Source organism: Diadema setosum, chromosome 20 (assembly GCF_964275005.1).
Source record: "Diadema setosum chromosome 20, eeDiaSeto1, whole genome shotgun sequence".
Classification (NCBI taxonomy): domain Eukaryota; kingdom Metazoa; phylum Echinodermata; class Echinoidea; order Diadematoida; family Diadematidae; genus Diadema; species Diadema setosum.
This window is the reverse complement of record NC_092704.1, coordinates 28,088,364-28,110,276: the sequence shown is the minus strand read 5'-3', so window position 1 is coordinate 28,110,276 and position 21,913 is coordinate 28,088,364. Positions and strand designations below refer to the sequence as shown.

General features: G+C 39.3%; 1 protein-coding gene across 1 annotated transcript in view; it reads left to right on the top strand.

Moving 5' to 3' along the window:
• The window catches only part of LOC140243740 (E3 ubiquitin-protein ligase HECW2-like), a 161,455-nt gene that overhangs the window by 93,234 nt on the left and 46,308 nt on the right, over positions 1 to 21,913 (top strand). Inside the window, exon 5 of the mRNA XM_072323405.1 lies at positions 12,512 to 12,735. Within this exon, the coding sequence (XP_072179506.1) occupies positions 12,512 to 12,735 (224 nt within the window). The remainder of the gene's footprint in view (positions 1 to 12,511; positions 12,736 to 21,913) is intronic.

Sequence of the window (21,913 nt, the reverse complement as noted above, 5' to 3'; positions counted from 1 at the left end):
TGTCGGAATATTAGGCGATGAAACAGTTTAATATTTTCATCTAGACCAGAAGTGGTTCAGCAGTAGCAGGGATAAAGCTTTTTAAACCATGAGTTTCATTGACAACTGTCTTCACATTGATAGACATAGCTAACTGTGACACTGTGCAGGGGGTAATTTTGATGTTGGGCTATCCATTAACAACTTTATAAACCACAAGAAATATTGTAGATAGGAACATGGATGATATCTTAAAGTTAGCTAGTAAACTTTAAGAACATTCCTTTTGTCCCTAACTTGGGTTTAACTTCCAATATGGGCTCAAGTGTCATCAAATTGAAGTATCTGGTAATAAGATTCAAGTTAGCTTAAAGTTAAGCCAGCTCAGAGTGAACAAAACTGTTGTTGATAGTATGGAAGGATCAAAGATGTATCTTCATCACTTTTCATAACTGACAACCTTGTAAAACAGTATTTGAATAGTGTCTAAAAGTGGTGGGCCTTGTGGCTTTATCATGTCATTTTGTAGTTGACATGGGAACGACTGAAGAAGATCTATTTAGAGCAAGTGTACACAAACCCATATTCTCACTTGTGTTGGGCAACCAAATTTTCCTAATGGGCTAGTAGAAGATAGAGAATGTCCAGCTTAGCTCCCACTACCAATGCAAGTGTGTGATGTACTTATCTGAAGAGGCCTTCACCCTATTGTTGAGAAAAAGACTTGGTTTTGTCAGGCCGTGGGACTATCTTGTCTGCTGCCACCTTGTGACCAGATCGTGCACAGTCCTCAAGAGGGACTGGCTGGCTGGTTACATGTCTGCTTGTTGACAGTTGGATTCCCCGCTGATCAAGTGCTGTGGTTTCTATTCCAGTCCCACGTTCAGCCGTTCTGTCATCGCACGTAACACTGGAGATGGCACGGAGGCTTCTGATTTGACAGCTAAGGTGTAGTCTTCACTCCAGGCTACCTTGGCAAATAGTCCAGTGAAGTTCCGAGATTATATGTCCACAATCACAATATGAAGATCATTGTTGCATTCTCCTTTATACAAATTTTAAATCACCTTCAGATGCCCAGCAATGAAAGTGATGGATATTTTTATTTTCCATACAAGTAAAGTTCTTTTGGCTTGGTACCTTCATATTGTATATTTCTGTTTTGTAACCAATGGTTTGGGTAGAGAAAGAGGAGCAAAATTGTTTGCCAAATTTGTACCCATTTGACAAAAAACACACATCAGGGTGTCACTCAGCTGTGTATATACAAGTGTAATTCATTACATATTGGTGTATTAAGTGTATGTCATGTCAGTGTCATATTTTTTTCATTCTGAGAAAAATGTGCTATGTGTTCACTTGTTTATTGAGGAATATGCTGATGAGTAAAACAAAAACTAGACTTTTTTTTCCAATAGTCATGCACAGTTGTATACTGCCCTCTCTTGTTAGAAACAGGGAACATAATCACGACAAATACAAGTGGATTGTGAAGATGGCCATGATGTCATGTGATGTAATGGATGTACATCAGGACTTTGTCTATAATGCTTCCATTCTGGCCTGAAAATTAATCGGATGGATAACTAGCGTCTTTACCTTACCGAGTTACACCCTGAACAAAAAGCGCGCGAGGAATATGTAAAATTTAACGGTCATAGGAAAGGTGCAATGGTTTTGGAGTCTGTTGTATTGTATTAGTGGATGCTCGTTGGTCGCAGAGAGCGATGCAACAGTCTGCTCGCCGTGGGTACCTCGGTGCAGAGGAGGATGGGTTCAGTGACGCCGGATGACTCATCGGGAGCTGGTGTATCTCGGAGGTGTGGTGCTCCAGGGAGACGGCCCCGCATCGTCGTCGTTGGGGAGAGGGATGCAAGTCCATGACTTTGGCTCAGTCATTACCTGTGGCAAGCTGTCTGTGCTGCTAGTGTTTAAATTTGAGGAAGTAGTCATCTGGAGAGAGTAAAGTGCATCCTAAAAGAGGCCCAGAATTGTGTTTTCAGTACCAATGTATCATCACCAAGCTTGAGATATGGAAGAAATACAGGTGGTAATTGATTGCAGCTTAATTCATGACATGCATGAGCCTTTTTGTAGACCCTGTGCAGAGCCTGTGGAGATTCCAGGATCTTGTAGGGAAGGGTAAAATGAAGCTCCTTAGACAAGGCATGACAAGACCTCTGGAATCAAACAAATCAATGGTGCATGCAGAGGAGTTTTTACTTGTATGTTAGTTTGTTTGTTTGTTTGTTTTTCATCAGCAGACAGAGTCAACAGTCGCTGCAACAACAAGGTGCATCTAAAAATGCACATTGTGCCAATCTCGAATATTTTGATTTCTGATTCTGTGATACATCATGTCAGTTTGGTCACTGTAGCTAAAACCTTTTAGTTCATAAAGAGATTAAAAGTAGTCACATAGTATAATTGCTCTTTTGACAAAAAAGTACATTATAGTCTTTTTTTTTCCTTTAGATATTGATTCATAATATTATATAGACTGTATGTGTGAGAACACAAAACATACAGCCATATTGTGGAAGGAAATGGAAAAAACCTGACTGATAAGGTGTGTAAACAGGTGTTACTGTGTTATCAATAAAGCAGATAAATACAATTTGGCCTAAAAGGGGTTGGGCTGGGGGGGGGGGGGGGGGGGTGTGTGTGTGGGGGGGGGGGTGTGGGGGGGGGGAAGAGTGGGATGGAGCTTTTCACCTTTACATTTTCCGTAGTCTGTTATGTATAGGTGGGAGGGGTCAGTCAGAATTTAGATGCAAATCTGTGAAATGGACACTGGGATGTGCTTGGGCACTTTTCAACAGACATAGCAATGTTTGACCTTGCTTGAAAGTTTGTCTCTTTAGGGCTTGCTCGTCCTGCGAAACGACCACATGTACCAACGCACTTTATACTGACGTTTAAGAGATCATTATCACAACCACCTGTTCAAATCATGATATTGTATGAGTTTGATACTGTCAAACCATTTGGGTATCACTTAGTTGACAGTTTGAAAGTTTGTCTCTTTGGGGCTTGAATTCTGCGAAACGACCACATGTACCAACGCACTTTATACTGACGTTTTAAAGATCATTATCCTGTTAAACTGTTTAACCTGTTCAAATCATGTATGAGTTTGATACTGACAAACCATTTGGGTATCACTTAGTCTTTGTGCCAGGCTTTCTATTTCATAAAGAAGGTGGATGTGGGTACAACCTTCATGAAGGTGAAAAATCTATTTACACCATATGTGATGGACATGGATCTTTTCCACTGTGCTTTTTACTTTGCCATCCATACCATGTCTAGAGGTAATGAATTGCTTCCACGCTGAGGAGAAACGGAACGGAAATGGAAAATTCATTACCTTGTCAGCTACCTGCTTCTATTCTGGCACTACCTGTCAAAAAGAATTATCAAAATGATGCTTCTTTCATTTTCATTTTTATTTTTGGTTTGTTGTCTATGATTTAGAGCCTCTTCTATTTGTACAGTTTGGGACAGTCCTAAACATTTATTATTCAAAGCTTTGTATTATTTCAAAATCATGCAAAAAGAAGACATCAGAAATTTGTGGAAGCAAAGTAAAAACACGAAAGTGGTGTCAAAAACTATGATTCCAGCAATCTTGGAATGACTGGAAAAATTTTCACTGCAGTTGATATGACAAGAATGTGAATGTGTATGATTACAAAATTTAACATTATGTGCCCCATGCACTCCTTGCAAAATTGATATACCCCATAGGCTTTAGTATAGAGATTGTCAAAGGGAAATATATAGGAAATGTATGTATGTATGTATGTATGTATGTATGTATGTATGTGTGTGTGTATGTGTGTGTGTGTGTGTGTGTGTCTTTAAAGTCCTTTTCAAGTCCATGAAATGAGAATGCTTTTGAATTGCATGATATGTTCCTCAGACAGAATATTTTTAGGTTCTGTTTTGTCGACAACAATTAAAAAAAAAAAAAACTTTCATGGAGCATGAGGGATAGAAGGCCATATTTGCCAAACTCAATCAGTGTAATGATCTTTAAAGATAAAGCCGGATATGTTAACCACATGAAATATGCCAATTTTTTTACCTCAAAGCAGCAATTTGTTTCCATCACCGCAAACCACAAGATTTCATGATTTCCATCTCATTTCTGTTCTTGTACATATCATGTCACCTTCAGGATGAAAAATAGAAAGTGTTCAACTTTTAACATCAGGTCAGCCTTGATAGTAATGAGTCATAATTTGATACCTTCCATTTGTGGCTTTATTATTTTTAGAATTTCTTTTATAAATCCATTCATGCTTTTCTGAGACAGCAAACCCCTTTTTCTTCTTTTTACCTGTTCAAATGAATCTTACAGTTTTAACTTCAGTGAATGGGGAAATCTAGTTGATTTGACTTGTGCTCACCCTGGGTTGCAAAGATATTTATGTGTGCTGTTCTTTTGATTTGTGTGCCAACTTTTTTCATTTACTGTTCCATATAATATGAACTGTAATCATGCTGAACATACAAAGGTTAAGCTCCCCAAAATGTGGAATAGGTGAATGCAAAAGGGTTTATAAAGTAAAAGACACCAGTGAAAGTTTGAGGGAAGTTGAATGACTTTTGTTTTTAATAGCTTACACGTATGCTAAATCACAAATGTGCTCTGTCCATTTTACGGCATTTCAGCATCTCTTTTGTTTTTGGCTTTGTCTTCTTAAAAGAGAATTATCAGGAAAAGAAAAAAAGACAACTGGATGTCTTATATCAAATGTTCGTATGAAGGGAACATCTTGAATTGTTCTGGAAAAAAAAAAGCTCATCAAAGGTTATTAAACCACTTAGAAGTTTGTGGACACCAGCAGGAACCATTCAGAAACCATTTACCTTTAATACCATCCTCATCTGCTTTTTGTTTTAAACAATATTTACTGGGGCCATGACCGTCACGCTGTGCTTGGCTTGATTCAGGAGCAGAGGATCGACTTGACTGAAGACTAAATTTGGACTCCGTTTCATACATGGTGTTTGCTAGCAACGGCACATTTCAGAGCTCCACTTATGACGCCCACTCCACCAGCCGAGGGGCGCCGGCTTAATGAATCAAAATGACATTGTTTGTCCTTGGGTATCCAGGTGATAATTCTGGAGAGCCATGTTTAAACAGAGCCGATAATTGTCTCATTTTAATCCTTTTTACTTTTTTTAACATAAACCATAATCACGCAGTGTCAAATTTGCATGCATGCAGTAGACATAGAGAATTAAAAGGCCTGATGGGCTTATGGCATAATCTAAATTTATATCGCATACTCTGATTCCAACAGAAAGACCAGGGAAGTTTTTACCCTGAATCAATATCATGTTATAGATAAGGTCGGCATGGAAAAACAAACAAACAAACAAACAAACAAGCAAACACAAACGAACAAATAAAAACTCTGGACTTTGTTATCATGTCATTCATAAATGTGTTTCCATTCTTTGAAACATGAAATGATACTGTGTAGGCACAGCATGTGGCAATTCCCACATACTCGTAGGCCTTGTGGTTGTGGATTACTAATGTCACAAAAACTTAAATGCTTTTATTGCAATACAATATAGTGTGTCCCCCCCCCCCATCCAACACACTTAAATGCACACATTTGTATCTACAAACATACCCACCATCCTCGTATCAAAAGGCTGTTATCTCATTGGCTTGTGTCATGGATATTTAATAACCTTGCTGTATCATGACTATGTGTTCCAGAACCGCTCCACAGACTAATTGCATGGGAACGGTGAAATGAATTGAGAAGTGCTTTTAATTTGAAGTGGAAGGGGAGAATGGTTGGATTGTTGATTTTAAAGGACATGTTTGCTCTTCCATGGAGTAATATTTGCTTTAGATTACACTAATTGTTCTTCTTACAAGAGAGAAATCATATCAGTAATGTAGTAATTATTGTCCATCCCATGGTTCTCTATCCTATTCTATGAATGATGAGGACCATGTTTGATGTCATCTATGCAAAGAGCTACCTGGTATATTTTTGTTTTGCTCTTTCAAACTTGTTACTCATCCACTGAAACCCCTTATCTCAAATCCAAGGCAGTAGATGCTGTGAAATGAAAGGCTCTGTTTAGTTCAATGGTACATGAATGACTACACAGCAACTCGGTTTCACACCATGCCTGTTTATTTGAGTCAGCCATCCCCCATATATACTACAAGTGTATGGAAGACATTTCATCAGAATGCTAAAAAATTTTTCCCCTTGTACCCCTCAACCACTTTTCTTTCATCATGTCTGCCTATTTGTGCCTCTTTCCCCCTCTTTTTTTAATGCTCTCCCCCCCCCCCCCCCCCCGTCGCTTCTCACATGCTCACGCTGTCTCCCTCATCAACTCCACTCCACGTCCTTAAAACAAATGCACTCAATCAAACCGAGAGGATCACTTGTAACACAATCGCTTTTGGCTGTGTGCGCACGTTTCGGCTCCCCCGACCACGAGACGTACGCGCCGCACACAGTGCGCATCCGCACCAGGAACAGCAGTAGACAGTATTGCAGACATTATGTGGTTTTGCAAAAATACACAGTATAACATAATGTACACACAGAAACGGTCGTGTATAGAACGAGTGTAGTGTGGATGTAATTCCAGCGCCAATATTGTCATGCGTGAACTTTGAATCTGGCTAACTCTCTGCGGCGTAAGGGGGTGGGGGGGGGGTGGGGGAGGAGAAAGGCAGAGTGAGCGTCAAAGAAAGAGGGGGAGAGAGAGAGAACAAAACTGTACCATGCCCCCCTCTCTCCCCTCCCTTGAAAAGAAAAAAAATCGAGAGAAAGTCCAAATTACAAGCTGGGTATGCAGAAATCGAAAGCTGTCTCCGCTCTCCGTGAGGGGCCTAGTTTGATTACGCTGGCATCAGACATTTGAGTTAATCGTATCAGGTGTACACAGTAGCGCTCCCCTCTATTAGGCCCTTGTGAGGTTATACAGCTTGTGTAGGTATGCTCTTTACGGGGCTAATGGACGTGAGTATCCCTATTTTGACATCACACGTGTATTTGCCTCGTTTTAACTGTCTGTTTTTTATTGCATGCAGGTTTAATTTCTTTGTTTCTCCGTATGCGCTGTCCATATGAGCAGTTTCCCAGGGAGAGAATTTCACTGTTGTGTGGGTGTCTTTTTGTTTGTGCTTGGTGTTATTGGCAAAGAAAGGTAATAAGCGATGAGTGTACTATGATTAGGGCCAGATGGTTACGTGCTGGTAATGTGTGGGAGCTACAATGGATTGCATTATTGTTGGTAGGCGTGTACATCAGTTGTGTAGAGGCCTCAACAAGTAGCCGTGGAAACAGCTGTATGTCATTGATACAATATCCCCTCGCAGCCTTCACAGCACATTCCCTGGTGCTGTTTGAGCATTATCTGGAGGCATGGTGTGAGTTCAGTAAACTATGTAACAATGCATGATTGTAATCAACTCTTCCCCACCCCTTGCAATTTTATCACAAGTTTGGCTGTGCTGCTTTAACCCATTAAAGGTCCAGTTTACCTTTGGGAGCAGTGATTTAAAAAATGTTCAGGATATCACATTTGTTGCATATGTTTAGGTCTGTTGTGTCACAAAACATCCTACCATCTGCAATTTTTGCAATAAAGCATAGAATATAAGGAGATGTTAGTATATTTCTCATTAAACCATAACTGTAGACGGTTTAGTTTTATTATAACTATTGTTCACATTTTGTGTATTTGACAATACTTAACATCGATTGTACAGATTCAAATTTTTACAATGGTTGTTTCTATCCCTAACTCACATTTTAGAATTATTTTAAAGCACTAATGCTGGGATTTTGTTTCTTCTGCAAATGGTAAACTTTGTCTTTAACCCATTGAGGACGAGTCCTGAGTATACCCGGGCAGGTGTCTATGGGAAATGCGCGTTGTACACAGATGTACACAGATTCTTGTAAAGTATAAAAAAAAAAAAATTGATGTTCTGTGTGCCATGATTTTGGAATCACATTAATGTATTTAAAGGCAGCCGTTATTTTGCCTGTCCTCTGTAGGTTATGCTGTTGTCTTCAGTCAAATTGTAGAGATCTTCAGTCAGTAAAGTAGACATGCGTGACATTGTGTATTTAAACAGTGTGGTGTGTGTGTGTGTGTTTGTGTGTGTGTGTTGTAGCCCCACATTTGGAATGTATGTACATGTCAGAGCTGCTAGGCTTTAGCTAGTTAGCCTTGTGCAACAGGCAGTTGGATGGTTTTGTACATTAAGTCCACGATGATAGTGGGTATAACCGCTATCTGCCTAAGATGTGAACATAGTGTGATACTTTCTTTAATTGCTTCAAAAGGAAAATACCATCTTCTGATCTTCATCTGAGATTACAATAAGTTTGTTGTCTATTTCTGAAGATTATGTGCTTTTGCAAATGCTTTTTGATTTTATAGCATAGCCAATTAACTTCCATTTTACCAGTTTCATATAGGACCTTTGTTAGTGAATATATGTTTTCATTTACAAAATATACCTGTTAACTGTGTTTGAAAGCATAAGATATTACATACTTATAATTTGTAAAGATTCTTATTTAGTGCATTTTAGCATTGTGCAGATGTTGTCCATCCTCTATGGAGATATCATACACTATTAATACATCCATTATCAAACCGATCTTGTTGTCCATCCATTTTTTCTTCCATCTTTCCTTCCATCCTTCCATCCTTCTATCCATCTATCCATCTATATTCAATATCTCATTTGTTCTTTCTCGCTGCTTTTCTATTAGATGCTGAATATTTCATGAATTTTGCGAGTCAAAAAAATTTGCAAAGTTAACAACCCACCAAAATATCGACCTCAAGTTACATGAATGCTGATTATGAGAGTGATGTACTGTAACCCGTTGAAGACTAGTCCCGAGTATACTTGGGCAGGTGTCTATGGGAAATGCGCGTTATAACAAAATCAGCCCACCAAGGGATTGATATGCAAACTTGAGCAGGCAGTAGATGCATGCAGATGCCTAGCCTACTACACCTGTATGTGCACATGCACGCCTATGCTGAGCGCATGCCAGCGGTACGTGCTTGACCGATATTCGCATTCCCAATCACTTATCTAACCACTTGCAAAATGTCTTTCGATTATCCTGCAAAATATTTTGCATCCACAGTAAATCTATAACATGTCTCTCTCTCTCTCCCTCTCACGGAACACACCATCAGTCCTTCAGGGCCCCATTTCATAAAAAGTTGATATGATAGCATCTCTTGCTGGGATGGCAGTTGTCATGGTAACGACAAGAATCCAGCATCATGATTGGCTGTTACTTTTGAAAGTTGACATTCCAGCGAGAGTTGCTATCCAAACATCTTTTATGAAATGGGGCCCTGGTCACCTTGTGCCAGTGTCCAGCACTTCATCTGTCCACCTGCTCATTTGTCCGTCCCGTCACCACTCCCACTATCCCTTCTTCCATCCATCCTGTCATCCATTGAAATGAGCTTCCATATATTTGGAATTGAAATTATAATGTTCCTATATGTATGCCTCTACCCTTCTAAATGTGCACAGTGCCACAGAAGAACAATTATTTAGATTAAATTTCAGGATAATTGGATTTAATTTCATGATATATGCTGTGTATCCTATGTACCATGGTAGTTTTGGCCACAGTGATGAAGAAGTATGAATGTTTCTCCATTTCGTGAGGCAGGTGGGAAAACATACTGCATTGAAAACTATTATATACGCACATATATATTATATATATTTTTATATATTCTCTGTTTGTATATATTTGTATGTTTATCTTTATATACATTTCATAAACTCAATTTCCGTCATAGCAGTGATGTGATTCAGCATCAGACGTACGGTTGTGTATGAGTCAGAGTTCCCCTTGCCCCCACCCCACCCCCACCGTTTTCATTCCCATCGGATCCGTAGTGCGCTGTCGGGAAGTCATTCCGTGATCTATTGATCCGAAGTGAACGGAGTATTCTTCGTTTTAAGCCTACATGTCGTGACAGCATGTATGAATGAAGAGCTTCAGCATGATGGGAAGTCACAGTTGTAAAAACTAAAACGAGGAAACGACAATAAGGAGGAGAAAATAGGGAGGAATATAAGGAAGAGGTAGAATGGTGAGGTGAGGGGGTAGAAAAAAAAATAGTAGTTCCTTGGAATTAGGAAGTGATTAATTCCTAGTCAGGCAGGAAGATGTCTGGTCTATTTCTATCACCATATCAATCCCAAGATATGGAGGTGGATGGGAAGAGAGTTGAGGTGGGGTGGGGATGGTTAAGGATTTATTTATGAAGGGGGGGGGGGAGTGTTGCACTTAGCGGGGATGCTTTATAGATTGAGGATGTATGTGTATATATGTCTGTGTCAGTATGTGTCATGGTATGGAGGTAGATGGGAAGGGAGATGGGGTGGGGTGGAGGCATTTAGGGGTTCATTCATTTTCTTTCAAAGGGGGGGGTGTGAGGAAATGTGTCTTGTACTTAACGGGGAATGCTGAGGATTAATGATATTATGTGTATTGTCTCTGTGTGTGTCTTACTCACCTGCCTTTGATGTATTGCGTGTTTAGTAGCAGTTGTATTTTAATACTGAGTATAAATTCTTCAGCTACGCCATGAGGAGCCAAAATAGGAATGGTAAAAGAAATGAACAATTTTATTTTTGCCCAAAGCTGCCATTTCTGTTCCCATACTCGCCTGGCCCCCACATACACTACATCTCATTTGGTGCACACAAACTTGGTACCAGTCTCTCCTCCGTAGCGTTGACTCACTCTTAACCAAGCCCAATAAAAGTGGAGAAAAGTCTATAACAGATGCTCGTTGCTGTCAGATGAAATCAGCATCATATTATTAATGAAACAAAGCAAAAAAAAAAACATAAGTGAGTGTACCACGGTTATTCACATTGTTGCCACAATATTACAATAGCTCTCAGTACGTTGTCTAGGTTTTCTGTATATTTGTCTGTTGATTGATTGTAAACTGATTCTATATCTCTCCCAGACAAATGTAAATTTGATTTGGCTTGTATTTTTGTTTGTTTGTTTGTGTGTGTGTGTGTGTGTGTGTGTGTGTGTGTGTGTGTGTTTGTGTGTGTGTGTGTGTGTGTGTGTGTGGTTGTGTTTGTATTAGCAGAAGAACAATATTAATGCTGAAGTTTGGAATAGATATGGGTACAGATAGAAAAAAGAAGAAGAAAATGTGTATAGATCTTCACTTACTGGAAACATCTTGTTCCAGACTTTCATTTCCCTTCTTGCAGGCGTTCAAAATCTTTTTATCAGTTGCATCCCTACTAAGGCTTCTCACTGCTGGAAAGAGGAAAAAATGCCAATACTGCCCAGTGATTAAGTAGAGGGAGGTGGGGAGGGGGTGGGGAGGGACTGTGGAATGGATGTGAGTTGTTGGTCGTTGGAGCTTCGTGGGTTGTCTTCGTTCGTGTACTTTGGTCGCTGCGAGAGGTCGGTTTGTTTGCGCACATTGTGGCGAAAGAGGGTAAAGACAAAGGGCAAGCACATTCGTCTGTATTTACGTCAGATGTAAACTAGCGGGATGTTCTGCAGTGCTCGTTAGTATTTTACCGTGCTCATTTTTTTTTCCCAGTCAAATCCGTTGCAAGTGCTGCAAATGTCTATGACCGGCTTGCACTTTTCACCCTCTCTTTGGACCTGTATATCATGATGTCAAACAAGGTTTGTATTTCCCTGAAGAAGAATGGGTGAATGTCTGTGCCGTAGTGTGGAAACTGGAAAAAATCAGATGTTTATCGTCATTTATGAGTGCATGCTTGTCATCTCAGCATATCTTTGTGCCATGGTGGCATTAAAGATACATAGAAGATTAAAGATTGAAGATGCGCAGGATAGATCATTGTCTACTGGTTGTATTGGCTGACCCATCTTGATGTTCATCCACCTAGCAATTTTGTGGATTGCTTTGTAGAGTTTGTGTGTCAGCTGCAGATATTGCGTAATCTCCTTTTTAACCCTTTATGTGCTCTGAGCACAGAAAACATCACAGTGCCGTACACATTGTCCAAAGTCTGTGGAACAGAAAGGGGTAACCATTGCCTTTTTTGTTGTGGGTTCTTTGCAGAGTCTAGGATGAAGGTTTTTCAAGGTGTGGTAAGGAATGGGTTAACAATATGTTTGACTGATACATGTAATTCATATCCCACCCGTTCAGTGGCAACATCTACATTGTTGTGTGGAGTCAGAAGTGTCAGCATCTATGCAATACTTTGCTCTTAAGAAGTAGAGTGATATGCTCCATTTCTCCTCTTTTGATTCTTTTCTTTCTGTTCCTACAATTGTTTATATTAATCATTGCCTTTTTTTTCTAAAATCTCACAGATCTTTTTAACTGAACTCTTGTACATGTTTAGTTTAGATTTTTTATTTTTGGTGTTATATATGAGATGTTTTCATCTCATCTCTTTCTCTTTTATCTCGATCTCATCAAAGATTTATTTTTTTTTTCCGTGTTTGCATGCATGCAGGCTTGAAGGCTGAGGGCCTTAAGAAGGGGATCATCTTCAACCCGCACCCGTACGTCAAATTCAGCATCCAGATGCGCCGGCCGGGCAAGGAGCAGCCGAGGACCAACGACCACCACCACCACCATCACCATCATCATCATAATCACAACCAGCAGCAGCAACAACAGCAACAACAGCGCACTACAATAGCAGAGAATACCGTCATGCCTGTTTGGCAGGGCCAGGTAAAGGAAATACATTGCGCACGTGGAAGGAAGTTTTGTTTTTGTTTTTTGTTTTTTTTCATCATTGGTGTGCAGTAGCCGTTGCCATGGTGATGGATGAAGTGGTAGTGGTAGGAATGTCAGTGACACGATATTTGCCCTTGCAACAAATTGCTCTGGTCTTATTTTCTCCAAGGACCTGGGGATCGGGTTGTGATAGGGTTTGAGGTTTAGTTTGATGTGAGGATTAGGGTTAGGGTTAGGATTATGTGTGTGGGTGGAATTTATGTTTGGCTTAGCGTGCAGATATTTCATGAGAGTAGGAGCAAATGTCACGGAGGCAGGAATGTCATATAGCGTGGGTGTTGTGTACTTAACCCGTTGAGGACGAGTCCCGAGTATACTCGGGCAGGTGTCTATGGGAAATGCGTGTTGTAGCAAAACCAAACCGTCCTCAACGGGTTAACAGTTCTCACCAGCAACATGAAATGAACCATTTTGTGATGTAGTAGCTGAATTGGAAAAAATGTTAAGGGCATGACAAAGCATGCTGAGTGTCAGAAAATGAAAACCACTGCAGGGACCATGTAAATAACCAAACATAGGAATGATCATTTGAAAGGGATAAAGGTGTTGGTTGGGCTCACTAAATCTACCTGGGGTGGTCATTTTGAGTACCATGGGGGCGCAGAGCCATGGGCGTGGTATATGGTATGAGTCATACAAACGTTACTAAATGAAACATTTGCTGTACCATACCAGGGATCGTAGCAGGAAGAGGACAGGGTATTGTCTGTAAAGACATTTGATGAAAACAAAAAAATGAGATACCTCTGTGATGAAAAGGTAAAACGTAAATATGGGTGTGTCTATTAGCTTGCTGAATCCTTCTCCGCACAGGCACAAGATGAAACATGATACTGTTCTTTGGCAAAGGTTTTGTTTTTCAGTGTCGAAGGAATTGGTGTGTGTGGGAGGGAAAGGGATATCCGTGGAAGGTTAGGAGAAGCTTTAGGGTGAAATAAAGAGGATTAGAGTAAGGATGTTATTACCGGCGGCTGTAGTATACAAACAAAAATAATGTTAATATCACCTCCTCCCTCTGTTCACCCACAATCGTCTTTCCTTCACCCGAATTTTGTAAGCAAGCTAATCATTGTGGTTTGACCTCTTTTTTTTCTTTGTTGTTTTTTACCAAAGAGATGTATGAAACATGTCAACGTGCAAATGAAGATGAAGTTTTAATTTGGGAGGAGTGGATAAGGAGGTGCAAGAAAGGAAAGCAGGTTACAAAAACAGGGTTTGTATGTAGCTGAGTCACAAAGCAGCTCTTGTTTGTGTGGTTTCCCTGGCTTTTAAAGGAGAATGAAACCTGAATATATAATATGTGAATTGAATGAATGCAGCAAAATTTGTGGAACACATCAGCGAAGTTAGAGGAAAATTGGACAGTCCATTCAAACGTCATGCATTTTTAAAGTTTTGGTGCTGGCATTTGCTGGATGTGATGACAACATCAGTTTCTGACATTACGTTATAGACAATGATATGAAGAAATAGAAATAAAATTCAACATTTTTTTCACTTTTCTACCATAATAAAAGAGCTCTTCACTTACCTCTTTCAAAAAGCTGGTAAATAATATTATCCTAAATATGTCAGTAACAAGTTCGGAGAATGTGTGTACTTTTCATAAAAATTGAATTTTGCCAAATTCTGCAGCACTGGAATTTTAAAGATTCATAAATTTTTAACGGATTGTCAATTTTTTCCTTTAATGTTGCTGTTGTGTCCTACTCCTGTTGCTGCATTCATTCTATCTACATGTGTACTTGGGTTTCATTCCCCTTTAAATTATCATCTTCCCTATACAACATGCTGTTATACGGACAGACAGACAGACAAATGGAAGGATTGCAGATAGTTTGACAGACAAATCTATGCGTGGACAGATACACAGAAATATAGATAGATTTACCCCATCTCTCTCTCTTCTCTATCATCTATATTTCTTTCCTCAATCTCTCCTTCAATCCATCTATCTATTCTCCACCTCTCCCTATCTCTTCTATATCTTTATTTTCCATCTCTCTCTCTCTCCTCTATCATCTCTATCACCTTCCTCAATCTCTCCTTCACTCCATATATATATATTCTTCATCTCTCACTATCTCATCTATGTCCTTTTCCATCTCTTTCTCTCTATCATTTATATTTCCTTTTGCAATCTCTCCTTCAATCCATCTAGCTATTCTCCATCTCTCTCTCTATCATCTCTATCACCTTCCTCAATCTCTCCTTCAATCCATCTGTCTATTCCTCATCTCTCACTATCTCTTCCATATCTTTCTTTTCCATCTCTCTTTCTCTCTTCTATTATCTCCATCACCTTCCTCAATCTGTCTATTCCTCATCTCTCACTATCTCTTCCATATCTCTCTTTTTAATCTCTCTCTCTCTTCTATTATCTCCATCACCTTCCTCAATCTGTCTATTCCTCATCTCTCACTATCTCTTCCATATCTTTCTTTTCCATCTCTCTCTCTCTCTTCTATTATCTCCATCACCTTCCTCAATCTATCTATTCCTCATCTCTCACTATCTCTTCCATATCTCTCTTTTCAATCTCTCTCTCTCCTCTATTATCTCCATCACCTTCCTTAATCTCTCCTTTAATCCATCTATCTATTCTCCATCTCTCACTATCTATTCTATTTCTTTCTTTTCCATCTCTCTCTCTCTCCTCTGTTATCTCCATCACCTTCCTCAATCTCTCCTTCACTCCATCTATCTATTCTCCATCTCTCACTATCTATTCTATATCCGTCTTTTCCATCTCTTTCTCTCCTATATCATCTATATTCTCCTTCCTCAATTTCTCCTTCACTCCATCTACAAGCTATTCTCCATGTATCTATCTCTTTTATATCTTCTTCATCTTTCTCTCTTTCTCTACCATCTATATTTCCTTCCTCTATCTCTTTCTCTCAGTCTGTCTCTTCTTTTTTTCTCTCTCACCGAGCACTTCAGTTGTCAATTATGCCTCTGAGGCATCCATCAGTTTTAGTCCCAGCTACTTCATCTTCTGCATCTATTTACTAAATCCCCGCGATGTCTCTCCCATTTTGGCGAACCATGTTGCGTGGCTGGGGAACTGGCTCGACCAGATTTTAACATGTTGCTGTACACGGAGAGCAAAAACAGCTTTGAGGCTGTCATGCATTGGCTGACCTTTTGCGTGTCCTTAAAAAATCATCGCATTACTAGAACAAACACTGAATAATTGTATGCATATGTATGAAGCTGCAAAGGCAATGCTCATACTGATTGGGATGACACTCAATAACATTTTGAATAACCCTGAGAGAAATGAGATCAACCTGTAGGATAGCTTTATCTTCAGGAGATGAGCACTAGGGAAGACATGCTTTCTCTTTTTCAATCACTGCAGCACAGCTTGATAACTGAGACCAACGTAGATGTGCTTCTCCTTTTAGTAATTATTTCTGTAATTGATTATTATTGTACTGTTGATGCAAGCAGGCACCTCCCTGATGCAAGCATGAAATTATAGGTCTTCAGTGTTTGAACTGAGCTTCCACACCCATCCCCCCCCCCCAAAAAAAAAAAAAAAAAAGATGAAATTTGACAGAAAAGTAAAATTTTGATAAAACCTAGGCAAGAAAAAAACAACAAAGTGATAGAATTCTTAGTTTCTCACATATTTACAAAATGGTGATATTAATCCCATAATTGTATACATGTAGCAATCAGATAAGGCAATCGTTTTACCATTTCACAACTGTTGGTTTGTACAAATGTGAAGTGGAATATTTCTGTAATAATTGATTACACAACTATTGCATAACTCTCCTAAATAGAGAAAATCACTGCTGAATTATTGCAACTCTGGAAAAATATGCAAATGATATTAACTTTTTAGGTCATAACAAACTTTTGATAGATAGGTTAATGTGAGACTTTTGAAACAATGACATTATGATACTGTTATAAAATCATATTATACAAACTTCATATATGATTGATATCTCAGTTTTGTGAAAAAGAATGCACAATTAAAAGAACATCCTAGCTAAAAACAAAAATAGAATATGTATTTTTGTATATAAAAAGTAAAAAAAAAAAATTAAAGATGTATTTTCCATACATCCAAGCTGGACATTCTATGTTATTATATTTGTTATATTTTATGTATTTTCCATCAAGAAATATGAAAATGAAATTGAAATTGAAATTGAAACATTCAATTTACACACAAAAAAACAACTTACAACTATATTGTGGCAAAGAAAAAATAAGCAAGAAAAAATAAGTAAGAAGAGAATTGTAGCAAAAAAAAAAACAACAACAGCAACAGCAACAAGAGAGGATTAGCATTCCAGGTGAGCCTTGGAAATCATTTCATGTTCTTGTGATGGCCTGTTGACATTATAGAGTAGACTCGAATGTCTTTGCCATCCATCCACTGTTGTGTTTTGGCATTCAAAAGGTGTGCGAATGCAATTAAGTGGCATCATAGACACATGTTTGCTGTAGGCAAACTGTAGACATGAGTCTGCTAGCTTGCAGATGTTGTTGTTCGTTTTTTTTCTCTCATTTTGTACCTTACTGTTGGGGACATTATCAATCAGCTGTGTTATATAGCTATCTGTCTGGACATGGCAAACTTCCATCTGTTGTTTTGCTGAGAATTTTTAAAACATCTTCCACCTTTGCGGGATGAGGGATGCAATGGTTGACTGTCATCCCACAACAAACTGCAGTCTGCTCTTTTACAGAGAACTGTATTTGAGGAAACAAAACACGTCATTTTGAAACGGAGAAAGAATTTGATGACACAATGCGAGCTATCTGTAGTTAGTCGTAAAGATATGGTGTTGCCAGTTTGAATTCCTCGCAGATAACAGCAATCTAAAAAGTCCTTAGTTGTACAAGAATGCCACCCCTTCCTTTTACCAATCAAATCTTTTCTTCTAAATTTTCATTCTCTGTATTGAACAGATTGTAATCCTATTTATAGCTATTTTGTCAGTCTGAAGCACCTCCTCAAGAAACCATACTGTATTTTCTCCCTGTCCATACTTCAGGGATCATCTGTCTATGTAGCTCCCTCTACAGAAGGGTGAAACCTGTTGAGCCTCACTTGGAAGATTTGCACTGCTTTCAAGCAACATTTCAAGATTGATATGGCAATCAAAGAAAAAAAAACCAAACACACACACACACATCAGATACAGATGCTTTCATGGTCACACCTGATATTCTTTGTGTGTGTGTGTGTGTGTGTGTGTATGTGCCTCTCTCTGCAGCGCCCCCGCCTGTCTCATGTTGTAGAGGATGCAACACACACAGGGGACATTGCGTATGCGCATGTAAAGAAATGAACACTCATTTAAAGGTCCTGTTTACCTGTGGGAACAGTGATTTCAAAATTTTTCAAGATATGACATTTAATGCATACGATGTGTAGGTCTGTCATACCGCAAAACATCCTATCTTACAAAATTTTTGAGATAAAGCCTAAAATATAAAGTGATATCTATATTTTTCTCAATAAACCATAACTGTAGATGGTTTAGTCTGGAAACATTTTTATTATAACTATTGTTCACATTTTGTTTATTTAACAATACTTCACATCGATTTTACTGATTCAAATTTTTACAGTGGTTGTTTCTTTCCCTAACTCACATTTAAGAACTATTTTAAAGCACTAATGCTGGGTTTTTGTTTCATCTGCAAAAGGTAAATTATGCCTTTAAGATGTTGGGGCCATGTATCACGGTGTGTCTGCTCATTTATTCAAGACATTCTTGACACAAACACATCAATCTCCCTCATTCCTTCTTCTTCCTTTTTTTTTTTTTTGGGGGGGGGGATGGCGATAGGGGTGGGGGAGAGTAGGGGGAGAGGTGGATCCTGGATGAACAAAATGCAAATGCCAAGTACAGTAGCATTTTAACAGGCAAACTCATCATCTATTAGCCCTGCAGTGGACTGCTATCCTAGGGAATTTTACTGTGTGAAGACACTTGTTGTGGCACATCTAGGGGATCCGTGGTGACAAAAAAAGGAGAAAATGATTGCAATTAAGGAGAAGAAGATGATGACGATGAGATGGAGGAGGAGGCGGGGGAAGAGGGGAGGAAGATGGAAATCACATCCAGACAGGACAGGATTGACAGAAGGAACAAGGATGAAGAGACAACAGTGTGGAAGAATGTGAAAGAAGGATAAGAAGAGGAGGAGTGAAAGTGATCATAGTTGATGATATAAAACTCAACCTTCTGACATGGACATCCGTTGGCTGTTATACTAATACATTGCATAAAATTTGATACAATGTATTGGCTTGTTCTGTTAGAACAGTCACTGTTTATAGCTTTTGACCAAGCACAAAGATCAACTGACATGGTCGCAACAAATATGTATCAGCCTGGCCAATCGAGCACAGCCTGACAACTCTTAGGGAATCAAAGGAGCTCTCCAGGGACTTTTAAAGTTTGTTCTTCCTGCGGACACCACCAGATCCTTTAGCTAATTATTTTTCCTTAACTATCTGTTGGCACTCAAAAGTACTGGAAATGGGGAGGGGGAAGTAGGGGGGAGGGGGGAGGGGAAAGAGGGAGGGAGGAAAGGGGGGTGGGGAGTAACGGGAGAGGAATGGCGAGAGAGAGGAAGTCCGATTAAGGAAGTGACAAACCTCGTATGCCGAATTGTGTCACGGTGCTGTGTAGCACGGAACCATCAAACCGTTCTTCCTCCTCCTTTCTCGCTACCCTTCGCTGTCATGCGACGACCGCTTGCCCCGACGTCACTCCGTAGCATTGTTTTCGCGTCTTCAGTCGTGAGGTTTTTTTTTTAAACGCCAATTTCGTTACTGTTTGCCTGGGTACGGTGGGCCCCTTCGGCTGCAAGGTTTTGAAGCGGAGACAAGCACAGCGAAAAAGTTTTTTCAAAAAAAAAAAATCTGGATGGATATATGTCGACTGTCCACCATCACGGAATGAGGACATACATGGTTTCAATGGACATCGTTCCTTTGGATTTCTTTGAATGAATCTAGACAATCTGCATAATTTTTACTCCTGGCTTCACAACTAAACAAGTGTCCTGTAGGGTGAGTTTTTTTGATATTCATCTGTCCTCTCCCTTTCGGTCTTTTCTCCTCCATTTTGACAATTCGTAATAGTACGTCTTTTCTTCCATGTCTTGCGTGGTTCTTCCTTGGAGGTTTCTCCCCTGGAGGTTTCTCCCCATTTTCCATCTTCATCACTGCTACGTTCTTATGTTTTTTTAGTAATCTCTTTTTCCGCTGCAAAACGTCCCTGCGATGTATGCGATGCGATACACTTCCGATTCTCCCTGCAATCGTCTCTCAGGGACGTTTTGCAGCGAGAATCGGAAGTGTATCGCATCGCATGCTTGTCTTCACACTCATACAAAAGTAAGAGTAATTCCTTTTGATTCCTTAGAATAACATCTCTTTTCCAAAACTGATCCATAAGACTTTAATAGTTTATGGCACAGATTTCAAATCACAGCTGTGATTTCTGTTCTCGGATAGAGATGTTCATCGGACCCTCGGAACAATTTCCTAATATAAAACAGCATTTCAGTTTTTGCACATATGTACACTTCCATTTTTGTACTGATTGTTTCTCTCAGGTACAAAATGCAGATTGATTTTCTTTCTTTCTGTTTATTGCTTTTGTTTTTGTTTTTGCTAGAAAGGGATTATGACTATTATGAAATAGGTGTAGATTAATTTGTGCATGTTTGTGATGGTGATTAGAGAAAGATTTTGTAATGTCATCGTGCCAATATTCTAGCATCAAGTAGAAAGGCCACTTTGGGCACAGTCATTTTTCTGACAAAAGAAATACCATTTCTTTTGTGCTTTCATTGCTATTACCATCATCATCTTCATTATTGGTGTCATCTAGTCATAGCCGTTCCATTGATTGCAGTGATTACCTCCATCAATGTTTTGTATGGTATGCCTGATCATCATTTTATTCAAAATGGCTTTTCTGTCATTTCATCCTTGCTTCATTTTTATAAACTAAGCTTATTTCACAAGTGTCAGTGTTGTTATTGATATCGACTATTGCCATCATATCACAACTTCCGAATATACATATAGATGGTAATAAAACTTCCTTTTTTTTCCCCCTGTTATTGTGGTCATCACCATCATCGGCATTATGTTCACCCATAACCTCATTGCTTACAGGGAAAGGGTCTGCCACGTATTTAGTCTATGGGGAATTTATCCTTTTCTCAGAAGCCAAAGGTTAACGACATCACTATCGTCGATTCAGCTGCAGTATGCTCCTCCTCACGGTCATTATCATCATCATCTTTATCATCCTTTAATACCAATCAACTCGTCATTATTTCATGGCCTTTTGCCTCGACAATCACAGTGATCCTAAATCCGTGTAGCAATATTTGTTTGAGAGATATTCATAAAGGCCGTCAAATAATTTGTCTAGCACCGTTGCCAATCTAAACCCCACTGAGGACAGGCTGTTGAACAAAATAAAAGCCATTATCTCTTCTTTTTTTGTTTCCTATGTGTGTAATGTTACTAAATTGTCCTTCACTGCAACACATTACTTTTGAATGGGAAGGTCCCTGCACATAATGATTCATGACAATGATGGGAACAGCCTCTACATAATTAACTGTGTTGGAAGCCAACATGCGACGGCGCCGCAAAAAGCAGAATAAAATGGAAACTGGTGCTACTGTGTACTACTATGTAAAACACCACAACTACTTTCTCTACTTGCCAAATATCCTATCTCCCATCTGACATCAATGTATGCAAGTTATACTAGGCTGTTTGCCTCACTGTGTAATTGATAAGTCACTACCGCTCTCTCCTGGCTGTATAGCATCAATAATGCGGCGGCGAGAGATCGTGTCCAGCGTCGGCCATTTTTTGCCGCCGTAAGTGGCTAATTGTGCAATTGGAAGTGCTAATGAAACTGCACTGACAATCGCAATTATGATTGCCTGAGAGAAAAAAGGAAAGGCTTTGCTTTTCCTCGCCCGAAATTTTTTCTCTTGCGTACAGGTATCTGTCGCTAGCTGTGGTGGAAATTTTGAGGGACTACTGTGTGGAAGTTACCGACGCAATCAAATTTCAATAAAGTGCTTCTAAATGATG